The sequence below is a fragment of the Girardinichthys multiradiatus genome, chromosome 1 (genome assembly GCF_021462225.1).
Source record: "Girardinichthys multiradiatus isolate DD_20200921_A chromosome 1, DD_fGirMul_XY1, whole genome shotgun sequence".
Taxonomy (NCBI): Eukaryota; Metazoa; Chordata; class Actinopteri; order Cyprinodontiformes; family Goodeidae; genus Girardinichthys; species Girardinichthys multiradiatus.
Genome location: NC_061794.1, coordinates 135,696 through 151,983, shown reverse-complemented (window position 1 = coordinate 151,983; position 16,288 = coordinate 135,696). Strand labels below are relative to the sequence as shown.

General features: G+C 42.0%; 1 protein-coding gene across 1 annotated transcript in view; it reads left to right on the top strand.

Moving 5' to 3' along the window:
* LOC124880084 (forkhead box protein P1-like) overlaps window positions 1-16,288 on the top strand; it is a 66,469-nt gene that overhangs the window by 35,690 nt on the left and 14,491 nt on the right. The window contains exons 2-5 of the mRNA XM_047385026.1: window positions 2,904-2,997; window positions 3,269-3,431; window positions 5,752-5,844; window positions 13,341-13,428. Coding sequence (XP_047240982.1) covers window positions 2,916-2,997; window positions 3,269-3,431; window positions 5,752-5,844; window positions 13,341-13,428 — 426 coding nt within the window. The 5' untranslated portion in view covers window positions 2,904-2,915. The remainder of the gene's footprint in view (window positions 1-2,903; window positions 2,998-3,268; window positions 3,432-5,751; window positions 5,845-13,340; window positions 13,429-16,288) is intronic.

Genomic DNA, 16,288 nt, shown 5'->3' with positions numbered 1-16,288 from the left:
GGGAGCCCTTTACTAGGGGCCATCCGATCTCTGTACAAGCAGAGCAGGAGTTTGGTTCGCATTACCGGCACTAAATCAGACCTGTTCCCGGTGCATGTTGGACTCCAGAAGGGCTGCCCTTTGTCACCGGTCCTGTTCATAACATTTATGGACAGGATGTCTAGGCGCAGCCAAGGGCCGGAGGGGGTCTGGTTTGGGGACCAGAGGATTTCGTCTCTTCTTTTTGCAGATGACGTGGTCCTACTGGCCCCCTCTAGCCAAGACCTACAACATGCACTGGGGCGGCTCTCAGCCGAGTGTGAAGTGGCTGGGATGAAGATCAGCTGCTCCAAGTCCGAGGCCATGGTTCTCGACCGGAAAAGGTGGCTTGTTCTCTTCAGGATGGAGGGGAGTTCCTGCCTAAAGTGGAGGAGTTCAAGTATCTCGGGGTCTTGTTCACGAGTGAGCGAAGAATGGAGCGGGAGACCGACAGACGGATAGGTGCGGCTGCCGCAGTTATGGGGGCACTGTGCCGGTCCGTTGTGGTGAAGAGAAAGCTGAGCCGAAAAGCGACTCTCTTGATTTACCGGTCGGTCTATGTTCCTACCCTCAACCTATGGCCATGAACTTTGGGTCATGACCGAAAGAACGAGATCCCGGATACAAGCGGCAGAAATGAGCTTCCTCCATAGGGTGGCCAGGCACTCCCTTAGAGATAGGGTGAGGAGCTCGGCCATCCGGGAGGGGCTCGGAGTAGAGCCGCTGCTCCTCCACATCGAGAGGAGCCAGTTGAGGTGGCTCGGGCATCTATACCGGATGCCTCCTGGACGCCTTCCTCTGGAGGTGTTCCAGGCACGTCCCACCGGGAGGAGGCCCAGGGGACGACCCAGGACACGCTGGAGGGACTGTCTGTCGGCTGGCCTGGGAACGCCTTGGGCTCCCCCCGGAAGAGCTGGAGGAGGTGTCTGGGGAGAGAGGACGTCTGGGCGTCTCTGCTGAGTCTGCTGTCCCTGCGAGCCGGTCCCGGATAAAGCGGAAGACGATGAGTACGAGTACGAGATTAGGAGGTGGTGGGGCTCTGCGGCTTTTGGAAGATGTTGGTTTAGTTGCAGGAGGAGTTCTTTAAAGTTCAAGTAAAAGTGAAAAACAGCCAAAAATTACCCTTTGATCCAAAATGGCCAACTTCCTGTGCATTTTAGGGCATAACCCCAACAGACTTTTTTTTCTTGGTTTGAGGAGTTCTACCAGTGTGCCAAATTTCAGATCTCTACAACTTACGTTTTGACCTATCTCACGTTTGGGGGCGTGGCTAAAATGATTGGTCACGCCCACTGATGACAACATTAAAGAACAAAAATATTTGTTAGGGGAACATTTTGGGTAAAGTTGTGTACATTTTGGGGCATGGCAAAGTCCCCAAATTGCTCTGAAAACACGGCACTGAAAGAAGTTAAGCGATTATAAAAGGCCCTTGCAGCATTCTTTTTTCCAAAAAACTCAGACACTTCACAGGAGTCAAACAAAATCACAAGATCAAAACACTTAAGTACAGTTAAGTCATAAAAGCAATACACTTAAATACATTACACTCGACATTACCAAACACAGGATAAGAATAAGACAGGACTAAAAAAAATCACACATTAAAAGGAGTTGTAAAACGTGGGTTTTAAGATACGATTTTAATATGGATAGGTCTGTACAGTCACAGATGTGTTTAGGGAGAGTGTTCCAGAGTGTGGGAGCAGCAGTGGATAAAGTTCTGTCTGTCAGAGTTTCGTGGGTAAAAAGAAAAACTTTGAATCCTTGGGATCCAAGCATTGATACTGGCCTGAACCACATTGCAGAGCAGAGAACAAAGGGGCTGGTCAAACAACACTTTCAGTATTTAAAGGGTTAATGTTCCTGGTAATGTGAGCTTTTTCCAGTTCTGTCTTTGTTTCCGTTTCCTCTGGTTTTACTAACCTAAATCTACACACGTCAGCATTGCTTCCAGAGATGTGCTAGATTGTGGTTTAATTTTTCTGGCTTCTAGTTCAAACCATATGCATTGTCCCTTGTCTGCCATCTTCTTGCTCCTCAATAAATGCACTATTATGGGGTTAAATGGCTACAGACCTGTCACCCTGATGTATGTGGTCATGAAATCCTTTGAGCAACTGGTGTTGAAGCATCTAAAGGGCATCACAGGCTCCCCTGAAGTTGGGCAAACAGGTCAGGAGATGATGCAGTCAACTTGGGACCACACCTTATCCCTCACCACCATGACCACGCAGGGATGGACATAAGGAGAACTACCCCAATACTGCCTTCCCTCTCAATCCTCAACAACACTGTGTCTACTGTGGATCACTTGGAGTTCCTAGGAACCACCCTCTCTCGGGACCTGAGCTGATCCTCACACATAGACACTGTTCGGCAGAAGGCCCAACAGAGACTTTATTTCCTGCAGCTACTCAAGAAGTACAACTTACCACAGGAACTGCTGCTCGTCTTCTACACTCAGTGTGCCCTGTGTGGTTTGTTTCATGCACAAAACAGGTCCAGACATCAACAAACAATCAGGTCTGCAAAGAGGACCATTAGGCCTAACCTTCCCTCCATCCTTGTACAGGTCTAGGGTCAGGAAAAGGCAGCTAACATCTCTATAGACCCCACACATCCCGGACACCAATAGAACACTATTTGCAAAAACCAGCAGCCACAGAGACAGTTTCTCCCCCCAGGCTATCTCTCTGATGAACTCAAATTGCCTTTTTCTGAACACCTTGAACATGCCATAATAATTTGAATACCCGTATGCTTCCTAATAGCATAGCTATTTAAAATTCTCGGTTTTCTGTCTGAGAGTTGTGCTTTAGAAGGCAGTTAAGGGTGTATCATGGATACGTGGATGCTGACAGCGATGGTTCTTTGTTTTTTAGTTTTGGAGCAGAATGGATGAGATCCTGTCGCATAAACATAAGAGACCATCAGTGCTGCGTCATGTTCCGCAAACAGCTTCCAGACAACAACATGGTAAGAAAATATTTTTGTCTGACTTGTGGTAGTCAAAAATGCACATCCATGGCAATTATACTATACCAAATGTTGACTTCAGATCAGTCTAATTCTGAATTTTAGTGTAGTCTTACAAAAGTTTGGCAATTTTAAAATTAAAGATTTATTTTATCTATTAAAGATTATATTTTTATCCTTTTTTTTACCAATGAACAAGCTACATGCACTGACTTTCTATGTACCTTATAACTCAAAGTATAACAAAGTTAATTTCTGCCCTATCATACAGACAGTAAAGGATCTAGTTTTCTTTGTAAAGAGGAGGTGGATACATGTCATCTTCCCTGGTCAAATTCCACTCTGATGCTGTCAACAAGCCCAAGCCTTTATTTTCTGTCATCGAGCAGCGACCATCCAAAGCAACCTTCAATCAAGACCAGGCTTAATAATTGGTAATTAAATGCAAACTTAATGAATTTACTACATCCATCATAAAAGAGCAAGATCACTTAGCGTCAGTGAAGACCATATATCGATATTCACATTGAAGTTTAATGTTTTTGTTAAGGTCAGTAAATAAAATCCAGATTTCCTTTTGGAAATTTTGAAAAAGTCACAATGCTGCAAAAGCAAAACTTACACAAGATGCAAAACAAAAGTTCTGCCTGAAACTTTTAGCAAAACGCTAGGCACAACTATTTACCCTGAACAAAAATAGAAATGCAACACTTTTGTTGCGCCTATTTTTCGTCACCTGAAACCAAAGATCTAGGACTTTTTCTATGTACACAAAAGGCCTATTTCTCTCAAGTGTTATTCACAAATCTGTGTAAATCTGTATTAATGAGCAGATAACCCATCTTGTGCTCACTAACACTAAGATGCTGTACTTAGCATCTTGATGGATGCTGAGCATAACATCCATCAAGAGCTTCTTGTCCATCTCTGATAGTCGTAGGGTGTATCAGAGAGTAGAGAGAGCAGGTGGATCGATTTTTGGCAAGGTGTAGTAGCAATCATCTCATCTGGAATATAAAAATAACAAAGGAGAGAATTGTAGATTTCTTGAGAAATGGGAATAGGTCAACCATTAATTCCATCATGGGAGAAAAAAATCGAGGTAGTGGAGGAGTATAAATTTAATTCAATTCAATTTTATTTATATAGCGCCATTTCACAGCACATGTCGTCTCAAGGCACTTCACAAAGTCAATTCAAATGAATCATACAGATTTCAAGTCAGGTACATACATTCCAGTTATTCCTAACTATCAAACAGTGGAGTCGGATCCAGTTTATCATTGAAAATAATAAAAAGATTGCATCGAGTCAGTGACTTGCAGCATTCACTCCTCCTGGATGAGCATGTGGCGACAGTGGACAGTGACTTTGAAGAAACCCCTCATACTGAGCATGCATGTAGCGACAGTGGAGAGGAAAACTACCTTTTAACAGGAAGAAACCTCCAGCAGAACAAAGTTGTGTGAGCGGCCATCTGTGGCCATCTCTCAAACCCCTGTCGGTTGTGGCGACCAACTGGAGGTTTGAGAGAACAGAGCAGAGACAAAAAAAAGAACACAGAAGCACTAAGCCAGTATTTCTTTCAAAAGGACAGAAAAGTGAAACATTAATGGTTATAGATCCTTTAGATGCATAAATGTTAGTGCCCCCTGTACATTAGTTCCTTACTCCATTCCCCTTTACTCAGTCCCTCTGTTTTTCAAACACCCAACGTCTTTCTAGGGAAACAGGCTTTTGCTCCAATGCTCCAATCCAGAATTGCTCCACATCTGTGTCATGCCGATAACATAAGAGCTACACAGACATTGAAATTGCAAGAGACATGTGACATTAATTTTTTGCTTTTACTGCCAATGACCTGGTGGGACTTAACCTATTTATATGTCTACAGATATTTTATACAGCTTATTTAAAATATGTTTATTTGATTTGTATTTAGTACTAGGTACTTGAAATTATGTATTGTTCATATTACTGTAGCATTGTATACTGCACATATAAGACATGATCCTTCTACAATAAATATTTTTTCTCCTATATAATAGTTATAATTATTATAATTTTCTCACACAAATATTTATTCATCTTACAAATAAGAAAATTTGTAATATATTTTTTTTCTGTGAGTTTGATCAGGATCTTAAAATTGTTTCTAAAAAGTCAAAAGTTGTAATATCCACGCATCTAACAACATACACATGGAACTATTCATTGTTCATCCTGCCTCTTTTGTGTGTATAATGATTGATTTCACATCAGTAATTGTTTCCAAGCAATAACTTGTAAACCCTTTTGAGAGTTGCTCTCTTTTGTTCTTAAGTGAATATGTGGACCCCTTCTCTGCTGAGATTTGTTTGAACTTTCAGACATTTTTAATTCAGGTGTGTTGGAGAAGGTATGCATCTATAAGCTGCACGGTAGTAGATCTGTAGGACTAGACTTGGGCACTGTGTCTACACCCTTCTTGTTTCTTTCTAGACTTCCAACTCACCAACACTTTTTCTTCTTTTTTCACTCATTTTATTTTATTTTTTTAAATGGTGGGCTCCCCTGCTGCCTTTTAATAATGTTTAGACCAGATTTGTGTATTTTCAATGAACCACTAATGTGTTTTCACATGGGGTGGATAGGTTTCATTAGTTGGTTCATGGGTGTGGTCATCAGAACATTTTGAAATGAATTTAATTACTTTACAGGCCTTTTCTGCTGTTTAACACCGAGAAAGACTAAAAACCTTTCTATTTCTCCTAGCATTCCAGAGGTGATGAGTGCACTGTTTGTAAGCGGTCTTTGCCGCTGGCCAGGCTGTGGATTGGTATTCGAAAATTTCTCCACTTTCCTAAAGTAAGTAGGCTCCCAAACAGTCTCCTAAACAGCACTTAATCAATCCAATTGTTAGACAACTGTAGGATGATAAATGTTGACGGTCCCAATCCACCTTAGATATTTTTCTGACTTATTGTTAGTTAGGATCTTAGGATAAATTAACTGAGATGGTTTCCGCTTACCAGATGTGTTGTGGAAACTAGTGAACACACCCGATGTGGTTGATGTTAGATTTACAGAGCACTTTTAGGCTGATTATTTACCACCATGTCATGGACTCTATAACTGCTGTTTTATAAACTAATGTGCTGAATTGTAATTCTGTCACCATTTCTTTTTGACTGTGTTTATACATCTGAAACTATGTTTTACTTGACTCCAAATGTAAAGAAACAGAAAAAGAGAGCGTTGATAAATGTAAAATCCTGTCATGTAATTAACATCTGTATATTGTTTAGGATGCTTCCCCATGTAATGTTTGTGTATTGGGTCAGAAGACGAAACATTTTAATTTAGCTATTGTGTAAGGATATGTTGAGTTATTTGTTCCGTCATTTTCTTTTTATAGTGTGCCATTTTGTTTTTACCTTTGATGTTGTTCTTGTCCATCTGTGACATTCAGAGCTGTTAAGAAATGTATTTGCTATTACATACCTGCCATAGCACTGTAAATGTGAGGCAAAGTGTCCTCTAAAAGCATTCATGCCACAGTTGTATTAAAATTGGGATGCTGATCAAGCCATTCTAATCAATGAATATACCTTCATCTGAACCATTTCATTGTAGTTCTGGCTGTATGCTTAGGTTTATTTTCCTGTTGGAAAGTGAATCTTTGCCCCGGTCTCAAGCTTTTTACAGCCCATGACATGTCCTAACAGTATCACCTAGTATTTATTTCAAACTTTCTCAAAACAGCCATTGTGGGTGTGTAATTAGTGTAATCTCTCAGTGCTGGTCTGAAGCTCAGATAACTGGAAGGTTGTGTCATGAAGAAGAGCATTCCACATACACCTTGGGATGACTGCCATACCAGATCAGTCAAGGCCTAAGTTAACAATGCGCCCCTCCAGTGCTTATTGATCAACAGGGTCCTGAAGGAAATAGGACTACTGTTGGCTAACAGCCAGCGAGAAGGATCAGAGGAAAGCATGTTGGGAGGCAATAAGAGAAGAGGAAAGGCAGGAGTGTAAAGGTTGGAGTAGGGACTTTGTATATATGGACAATGGTAGGTAAAGACAGAGAGCTGGCAAACATGATGGAGAGAAGTAAGGAAGATATTCTATGAGTGCAGGAGACCAAAGAGAAGGGAAGCAAGGCCGGGAGACTCGTTGGTGGTTTCAAACTGTTCCACCATGGTACAGGAACGAAAAGCAATAGAGTAGGTATATTCTTTTAAATGTTTTTTTGCTGCACTAGTGGTCTTATTTTATTATTTTTTGACACTAAGCAGATAGGAATTGATGGAGAGAGTGGGGGAAGTGTATGCAGAAAATGTCACAAGGGCTGGGTTTCGATCCTGCGACAGCCTGCATCGAGGACTAAGGCCACCATACATCAGTCGTGCACCCCTGCACCACCAGCGCCACACCCTTGGCAGAGATAATCTTGAAAGAACAATTTGGTAAAGCTGGAAAATAGAGTTTCAGACAAGATCATTATGTAGAAACTGGAAGTTGGGGGTCTGTTGTCGAATGTTATCGGTGCCCATATGCACATCAAGATGTCAGTTGGAAGAGAAAGAGGATATCTGAAGCAAACTAGGGGGGAAATATGTGAAAGAAGCAGATTTCAATGAACATGGTGAAGGAAACCAAGTTGACCAGGAGGTGCTTAGTAGGTATGGTGTAAAAGAGTGCAACACAGAAGGACAGATAGTGGTGGATTTTGCTAAGAGGATGAAAATCTTATATCCTGTAGATGTTAGGTTTTGGTTTTCATTTGTGTTCTCATCATCTCTTTGTTGTTTATTATGTTTCAAAAGATCATGCCTTATCCTGTGTTCATTATTAGATTGTTCCTTTGTGTTTAGTTTCTTAGTATTTTCCTGTGTTCTGTTCCTTGTGTATTCTAGTCAATTCTCTTATGTATTACGTATTTGTCTTTTCCCATTGGTTAACTGTTTCTTTCTGTCTTAGTTCCACTCCTCTGTGTTAATTAGTTACCCTTAGTCTTCCTGCCTACCTTCTGCCTCAGCTGCTGCGCACACAACAGCTTCCATTGTCCTTCTACATGCTTCCATCTGGATTTAAGTTCACTGTTGGCCAATGTTTTCCACCAGATCCTTCCATTCTGCTACCATTTACTCCGGTTCTCCATTTAATCTGCCTGTTTTGTGGTCATTGTTCTGTTCTCCATGTGCCACAACAGTTGTGAGTTTGTTTTGGTATTAATTAAATTCTCCTATTCAACATTATACTCTCTAGTTCCCAATCTGCACTTCTTCTAACATGACAGAAAATGGCTGTGATTAACATGTATTATAAGAAGAGGAAGGGATATAGGGTCACATTTAGTAATGGAAGAGGATCCACACAGGTGTATTATATCCTTTGTAGGAAATGCCACCTGATAGAAGTAGAGGATTGTAAAGTAGTAGCAAAGCAGCATAGAATGGTGGTGCGTAGGATAAAAGTGAAAACAAAGAAGAGAGAGAGCAAAGTCAGAGCCACGGATTAGATGGTTGAAACTGAAGTGTTGTAGAAAGTTCAGGGATGAGTTAAGGAAAGTTCTTGGGAGTGGTGAATTGCTACCAGAGGACTGAGAAAAGACAGCTAAGGTGGTAAGAGGAACTAGTTGGAATGTGTGTGGCATAACTACAGGCCAGACGAAAGAAGATGAAAAAAGTTGGAGGTGGAATGAGGAAGCAACCAGAGGAAAAAGGTAGCAAAGAAATAGTGGGACAGTCAGAGAGATGCAGCAAGTAGAGAGAGAGTGGTAGCAACGGCAAAGAAGAAGGCTTCTAGCTGTGAGAGCTGTAAGAGGGGTTAGAAAACAGTAAGAAAAGTGAAATGGATCTGTACTGATTAGCTAAACAAAGGGATAGAGCTAGAAGGACAATACAACTGTTTGGGTTTATATAAAATAGAGAAGGGAATGTGTTAGTGAATGAGCAGACTTTGGTGAGAAGGTGGAAGGAGAACTTTGAGAAGTTGATACATGAAGAGAAAGAAACATGAGAAATGAGACAGAGAGGAGGAGAGAGGAGCAGAGATGTTGAATAGAGAAAGTAAGGGAAATAGTAAGGATTTCGATAGGGCAGCTTTGAACAGGGTGACGTGTGAAACAGACATTTGGTCCACATGACACACCTGTAGAGGTATGGAGCCCCGGAGAGTGAGAACATGCTTGGAAAGTGTAGGAGGAGCATGCTGGGGCCCGTTTTTTTTTTTTTTTGAGAACAATGTAGGCGTACAGACTTATACAGGTCCTTCTCAAAATATTAGCATATTGTGATAAAGTTCATTATTTTCTATAATGTCATGATGAAAATTGAACATTCATATATTTTAGATTCATTGCACACTAACTGAAATATTTCAGGTCTTTTATTGTCTTAATACGGATGATTGCGGCATACAGCTCATGAAAACCCAAAATTCCTATCTCACAAAATTAGCATATTTCATCCGACCAATAAAAGAAAAGTGTTTTTAATACAAAAAACGTCAACCTTCAAATAATCATGTACAGTTATGCACTCAATACTTGGTTGGGAATCCTTTTGCAGAAATGACTGCTTCAATGCGGCGTGGCATGGAGGCAATCAGCCTGTGGCACTGCTGAGGTCTTATGGAGGCCCAGGATGCTTCGATAGCGGCCTTTAGCTCATCCAGAGTGTTGGGTCTTGAGTCTCTCAACGTTCTCTTCACAATATCCCACAGATTCTCTATGGGGTTCAGGTCAGGAGAGTTGGCAGGCCAATTGAGCACAGTGATACCATGGTCAGTAAACCATTTACCAGTGGTTTTGGCACTGTGAGCAGGTGCCAGGTCGTGCTGAAAAATGAAATATTCATCTCCATAAAGCTTTCCAGCAGATGGAAGCATGAAGTGCTCCAAAATCTCCTGATAGCTAGCTGCATTGACCCTGCCCTTGATAAAACACAGTGGACCAACACCAGCAGCTGACACGGCACCCCAGACCATCACTGACTGTGGGTACTTGACACTGGACTTCTGGCAATTTGCATTTCCTTCTCCCCAGTCTTCCTCCAGACTCTGGCACCTTGATTTCCGAATGACATGCAGAATTTGCTTTCATCCGAAAAAAGTACTTTGGACCACTGAGCAACAGTCCAGTGCTGCTTCTCTGTCGCCCAGGTCATGCGCTTCTGCCGCTGTTTCTGGTTCAAAAGTGGCTTGACCTGGGGAATGCGGCACCTGTAGCCCATTTCCTGCACACGCCTGTACACGGTGGCTCTGGATGTTTCTACTCCAGACTCAGTCCACTGCTTTCGCAGGTCCCCCAAGGTCTGGAATCGGCCCTTCTCCACAATCTTCCTCAGGGTCCGGTCCCCTCTTCTCGTTGTGCAGCGTTTTCTGTCACACTTTTTCCTTCCCACAGACTTCCCACTGAGGTGCCTTGATACAGCACTCTGGGAACAGCCTATTCGTTCAGAAATTTCTTTCTGTGTCCTACCCTCTTGCTTGAGGGTGTCAATAGTGGCCTTCTGGACAGCAGTCAGGTCGGCAGTCTTACCCATGATTGGGGTTTTGAGTGATGAACCAGGCTGGGAGTTTTAAAGGCCTCGGGAATCTTTTGCAGGTGTTTAGAGTTAACTCGTTGATTCAGATGATTAGGTTCAAAGCTTGTTTAGAGACCCTTTTAATGATATGCTAATTTTGTGAGATAGAAATTTTGGGTTTTCATGAGCTGTATGCCAAAATCATCCGTATTAAGACAATAAAAGACCTGAAATATTTCAGTTAGTGTGCAATGAATCTAAAATATATGAATGTTAAATTTTCATCATGACATTATGGAAAATGATGAACTTTATCACAATATGCTAATATTTTGAGAAGGACCTGTAATAGCTTCAGCCAGATTAAGTTGAAGAGTCACACGATGAAGCTCTGAAAGAGATTAGTTGAACGGGGGATAAGACGAGACATTCGGATCTGTGAGCTGGGGTTTGGTTTTATGCACAGAAAGGACACCAAGGATCAGTTCTTAGTCCCTTCTTGTTTGCAGTGATGATGGATAGGTGGATAGATGAGGTCAGACAGGAGGTTTCGTGGACCACAATTTTTGCTAATAACATTGTAATTTGTGATAAAAGTAGACATCAGGTGGGGGAGAACTTAGAGAGATAGATGTTTGTATTAGAGAGAAGAAGAATAAAATTCAGCAGAAGCAAGATAAGAATTAATGTGTGTAAATGAGGGGGAGACAGGTGTAAAGGTGAAACTGGAGAAAGAAACTACCTGGGGTCAAGCATTAAAAACAGCAACCAGTGTAAAATATAGGTGAAGAAGAGAATGGGCAGGGTGGAGTAGATGTAGACGAGTGATCTGTCACAGAGGGATAGCTCCAAGATTGAGAGTAAAAGCCTTTAATTCAATGCAATTCAGTTTATTTATATAGCACCAATTCACAACACATGTCTCAAGGCTCTTCACAACAGTCAGGTTCATACATTCCAATTAATCCTAACCATTGAACAGTGCAGTCAAAGTTAGTTATTTATTCAAATTGGATTAAAAAAAATTTCTGTCTAAGGAAACATAGCAGATTGCATCCAGTCAGTGACTTGCAGCATTCCCTCCTCCCGGATGAGCATGTAGAGACAGTGGACAGTCACTGGTGTTGACTTTGCAGCAATCCCTCATACTGAGCATGCATGTAGCGACAGTGGAGAGGAAAAACTCCCTTTTAACAGGAAGAAACCTCCAGCAGAACCAGAACCAGGCTCAGTGTGAGCGGCCATCTGCCACGACCGACTGGGGGTTTGAGAGAACAGAGCAGAGACACAAAGAGAACAAAGAAGCACTGATCCAGGAGTACTTTCTATGGGAAGGAAAAGTAAATGTTAATGGATGTAGCTCCTTTAGTCGTTTCACCTAGAAAGAAAGAACAGATCAACTCTGAGCCAGTTTTCAAGGTTACAGTCTGAAAGAGAGCACATAGAGTTAGTCACAGTAGAAGCTCAGTCAGTAGCCATGTCTAGGAGAGAGAAAGGGTTAAACAGTAAAAGACAGGGCCATGCGGATCATCTGTAGAGGGTGAGCATTAAGTTGTTGCCAGCAGAAGCTCGGACGATTTCCCTCTCCATAAAGGTGTCACAGGTAGACACAGAGCCAGGCCAGTTGTAGCTTCTAGGAAGAGAAAAGTTAAGACAGTAGTGAAAGTTGTTAAGGTACATGTTGGAGACAGTGGAGGTGCCCAAAAGACAGGAGGCTGAGCTGGAGGCGAATTTTTTTAGGGAGTGACCAGGGTTGATAGAATAAGATATGAGCAGATCAGAGGAACTAGAAGAATTGAAGAAAAAGTTAGAGAAAGGCAATGTTGAGATTGTATGGAGATGTTCAGAGAAGAGATAGTGGATACATTGGAAAGAGAATGGTGGAGATGGCGCTTGATGGTAGGAGAGAAAAGAAGACCCCAGAGAAGATTCATGAACATAGTGACATAGTGAAGGATGACATGGAGATGACTGGTATAACAGTGAAGAGAAAAAAGAAAAGGGTAAGATGGAGGCAGGTGATTTGCTGTGGCGAACCCTAAAGGGAGGAGCCAGAAGAAGAAGATGATTTTGGACCCACCTTCTTTCTATCAACATTTACCAGCATCTCTGTCCCTCCCAAAGATGAGCAATCTCCACAACATAATACTGCCAAGACCCTTTTTCACAGGCGATTTTCTGTGTTCAGTGTGATTTGCAGTGTTAGTTTTGTGCCACTCATGATTGTAGCAAATATGTAACTCTTCCTTTCAACACTGATTATCTTGAAGCCACATTTCCATTAAGGAACAGATGTGTTGAATACATGACTAATAGTTGTACTGTCAAAAGATTCTCAAGCTACTCCAGATGTACTATGGGGTAAAGGGGTGACATGTTTAAAGCTTTGTATATGTAGCTCTATAGCTGGGGAGGATTTTACAAATACAGCTCGAAAAAAAAAAAAGCTTAATATTTTTTGTCTTTCATTTTAAAAAGTGCAATAAATCATATAGATTCACTACACATAGAGTGAAACATTTCAATGATTTGTTTCTTGTCATTTTCATGATTATGGCTTGCAGATAATTTTATAAATTTGAATATTGTGAAAATATATGATACATGAAAGGTGGAAAGAAAAAGTGTGGTAGAAAAAGGTGCACCAGAAACAGGGATGACTGCAACCTTGAGAGAATTATCAAGTAAAATCCATTTAAGAATTTCAGGGAGCTTCACAAGGAGTGGACTGATTCTCTATTTCAAGTGCCTTGTCTGTGTTGAGGAAATAAAGTTTTTATAATTTCAAAGCAGTGTTGTTCTCATAACCTTAACCTCTTTTGTCCTTCAGGCACCTCCATTCTGAACACAGACAGAGTGACAAAAGCATTGCTCAGTGGAGGGTGCAGCACGATATTGTGCAGTACATGGAACGTCAGGTGAGATTTAATTCCAATACTCTTGAAGAAATTCACATCTTCTTGAATTTTCTTTATTTTGAGAAAAAAATGTCATGATGATATTGCATAATTTCTGCTTTTTTTAACTTAATTAAGAGAAAATATTTTTTTCTTTTGCATACATACTTAATTTAGGGCACGGTATACCCTGCTTGGTGATCTAGCCCTAGGGAGGTAAAGAGGGAGGGATTCCCACCTGAGTTCAGCTTAGTCTCTGTTTCCCAAAGCCAGGGTGACACATCCTCGAGAGCAAAAGGCTGCTGCCCTTTAGCAATGGGCAGTCTATTGCAGGGGTCAGTTTTGTAGAGACTTAGGACACAGTTCCCCCCCCCTTTCATCTTGAGAATCAGAGTACAATTTCAATTCAACTTAGTTTATTTAGAATAAAATAGAAGTAACCTTTATTATCTTTCAGTGGGGAGAATCAGCAACACAGTAACATGCAAGTTGAGAAATTCAGATTCACACAATAAAATATAGAATATTATTTATTCTATATATATTATTATACACTGCCCAAAAAAATAAAGGGAACACTTAAACAACACAATATAACTCCAAGTAAATCAAACTTCTGTGAAATCAAACTGTCCACTTAGGAAGCAACACTGATTGACAATCAATTTCACATGCTGTTGTGCAAATGGAAAAGACAACAGGGGGAAATCTTTGGCAATTAGCAAGACACACTCAATAAAGGAGTGGTTCTGCAGGTGGGGACCACAGACCACTTCTCAGTACCGATGCTTTTTGGTTGATGTTTTGGTCACTTTTGAATGTTGGTGGTGCTTTCACACTCATTGTAGCATGAGAAGGATTCTACAACCCACACAAGTGGCTCAGGTAGTGCAGCTTATCCAGGATGGGACATCAATGCGAGCTGTACCAAGAAGGTTTGCTGTGTCTGTCAGCGTAGTGTCCAGAGCCTGGAGGTGCTACCAGGAGAAAGGCCAGTACACCAGGAGACGTGGAGGAGGCTGTAGGAGGGCAACAACCCAGCAGCAGGACCGCTACCTCTGCCTTTGTGCAAGGAGGAACAGGAGGAGCTGTGCCAGAGCGCTGCAAAATGACCTCCAGCAGGCCACAAATGTGCATGTGTCTGCACAAACGGTTAGAAACCAACTCCATGAGGATGGTATGAGGGCCCGACGTACACAAATTGGGGTTGTGCTCACAGCCCAACACCGTGCAGGACGCTTGTCATTAGTCAGAGAACACCAGGATTGGCAAATTATCCACTGGTGCCCTGTGGTCTTCACAGATGAAAGCAGGTTCACACTGAGCACATGTGACAGACGTGACAGAGTCTGGAGACACTGTGGAGAGCGATATGCTGCCTGCAACATCTTTCAGCATGACCAGTTTGGCAGTGGGTCAGTAATGGTGTAGGGTGGCATTTCTTTGGAGGGCCGCACGGCCTCCATGTGCTCGCCAGAGGTAGCCTGACTGCCATTAGGTACCGAGATGAGATCCTCAGACCCCTTGTGAGACCATATGCTGGTGCGGTTGGCCCTGGGTTCCTCTTAATGCAGGACAATGCTAGACCTCATGTGCTAGATCTCATGTGGCTGGAGTGTGGATGGCTTCATCCTGCAAGATGAAGACATTGAAGCTATGGACTGGGCTGCCCGTTCCCCAGACCTGATCGAGGTCTGAGGTTGTGACCGATTGAGCACATCTGGGACATCATGTATCGCTCCATCCACCAACGTCACGTTGCACCACAGACTGTCCAGGAGTTGGCGGATGCTTTAGTCCAGGTCTGGGAGGTCTGGGATGGTCCCTCAGGAGACCATCCTCCGTCTCATCAGGAGCAGGCCCAGGTGTTGTAGGGAGGTCATACAGACACGTGGAGGCCACACACAATACTGAGCCTCATTTTGACTTGTTTTAAGGACATTACATCAAAGTTGAATCAGCCTGTAGTTGTTTCCGCTTTAACTTTGTCTGTGACTCCAAATCCAGGCCTCCATTGGTTAATAAATTTGATTTCCATTGAAGATTTTAGTGTGATTTTGTTGTCAGCACATTCAACGTTGTACAGAACAAAGTATTCAATCAGAATATTTCATTCATTCAGATCTAGGATGTGTTATTTGAGTGTTCCCTTTATTTTTTTGAGCAGTGTAGGTACAAATATAGAAACAGAAAGTAAGAGTAAGAGAATGTACAGAAAGAGCAGATTTACAGCATAAGTAAAATGTGCGTGCACTTATTCAAAAATAGTACACTCCAATTTACAGAAATATTTATATAGTACTCATTCACAACAAATGTTGTGTTAAGGCAATTTACACTAAAAGTCAATTCAATGCAGTCGTACAAAAAGACAGCAAGTCAATCAGAATCAGAATCAAAAAAGCTTTATTGCCAAGTAGGTTTTTGGACATACAAGGAATTTGTTTTGGCGTAGTTGGTGCAATACAGTACAAATTAAACAGTATTAACATATCTACAGTATAATATAAATATATGTGCACAGTTTTAAGTGAGTGAAAGTAAATGTAGAGCACTATAGGATGCCAGAGCAGTACAACAGTGCAGGTGATCATTGTGCAAGTAAAGCAGGAGTCCAAGCTGAGCGTTAATGTAACGCATAGAGTTACAGGTTACAGGTGTCCTGTCAGCAAAAAAGGGGGGTGTGTGGGGGAAAGGTAGAGTGTCAAGGTGGTTTCCGGGCTTTGTTAACCAGGCTGGTGGCAGATGGGAAAAAACTGTTCTTGTGGCATGAGGCTTTAGTCCGGATGGACCGCAGCCTCCTGCCAGAGGGGAGAGTTTCAAAGAGTCTGTGACCGGGGTGGGAGGGATCAGTCAGAATCTTCCCTGCTCGCTTCAGGGT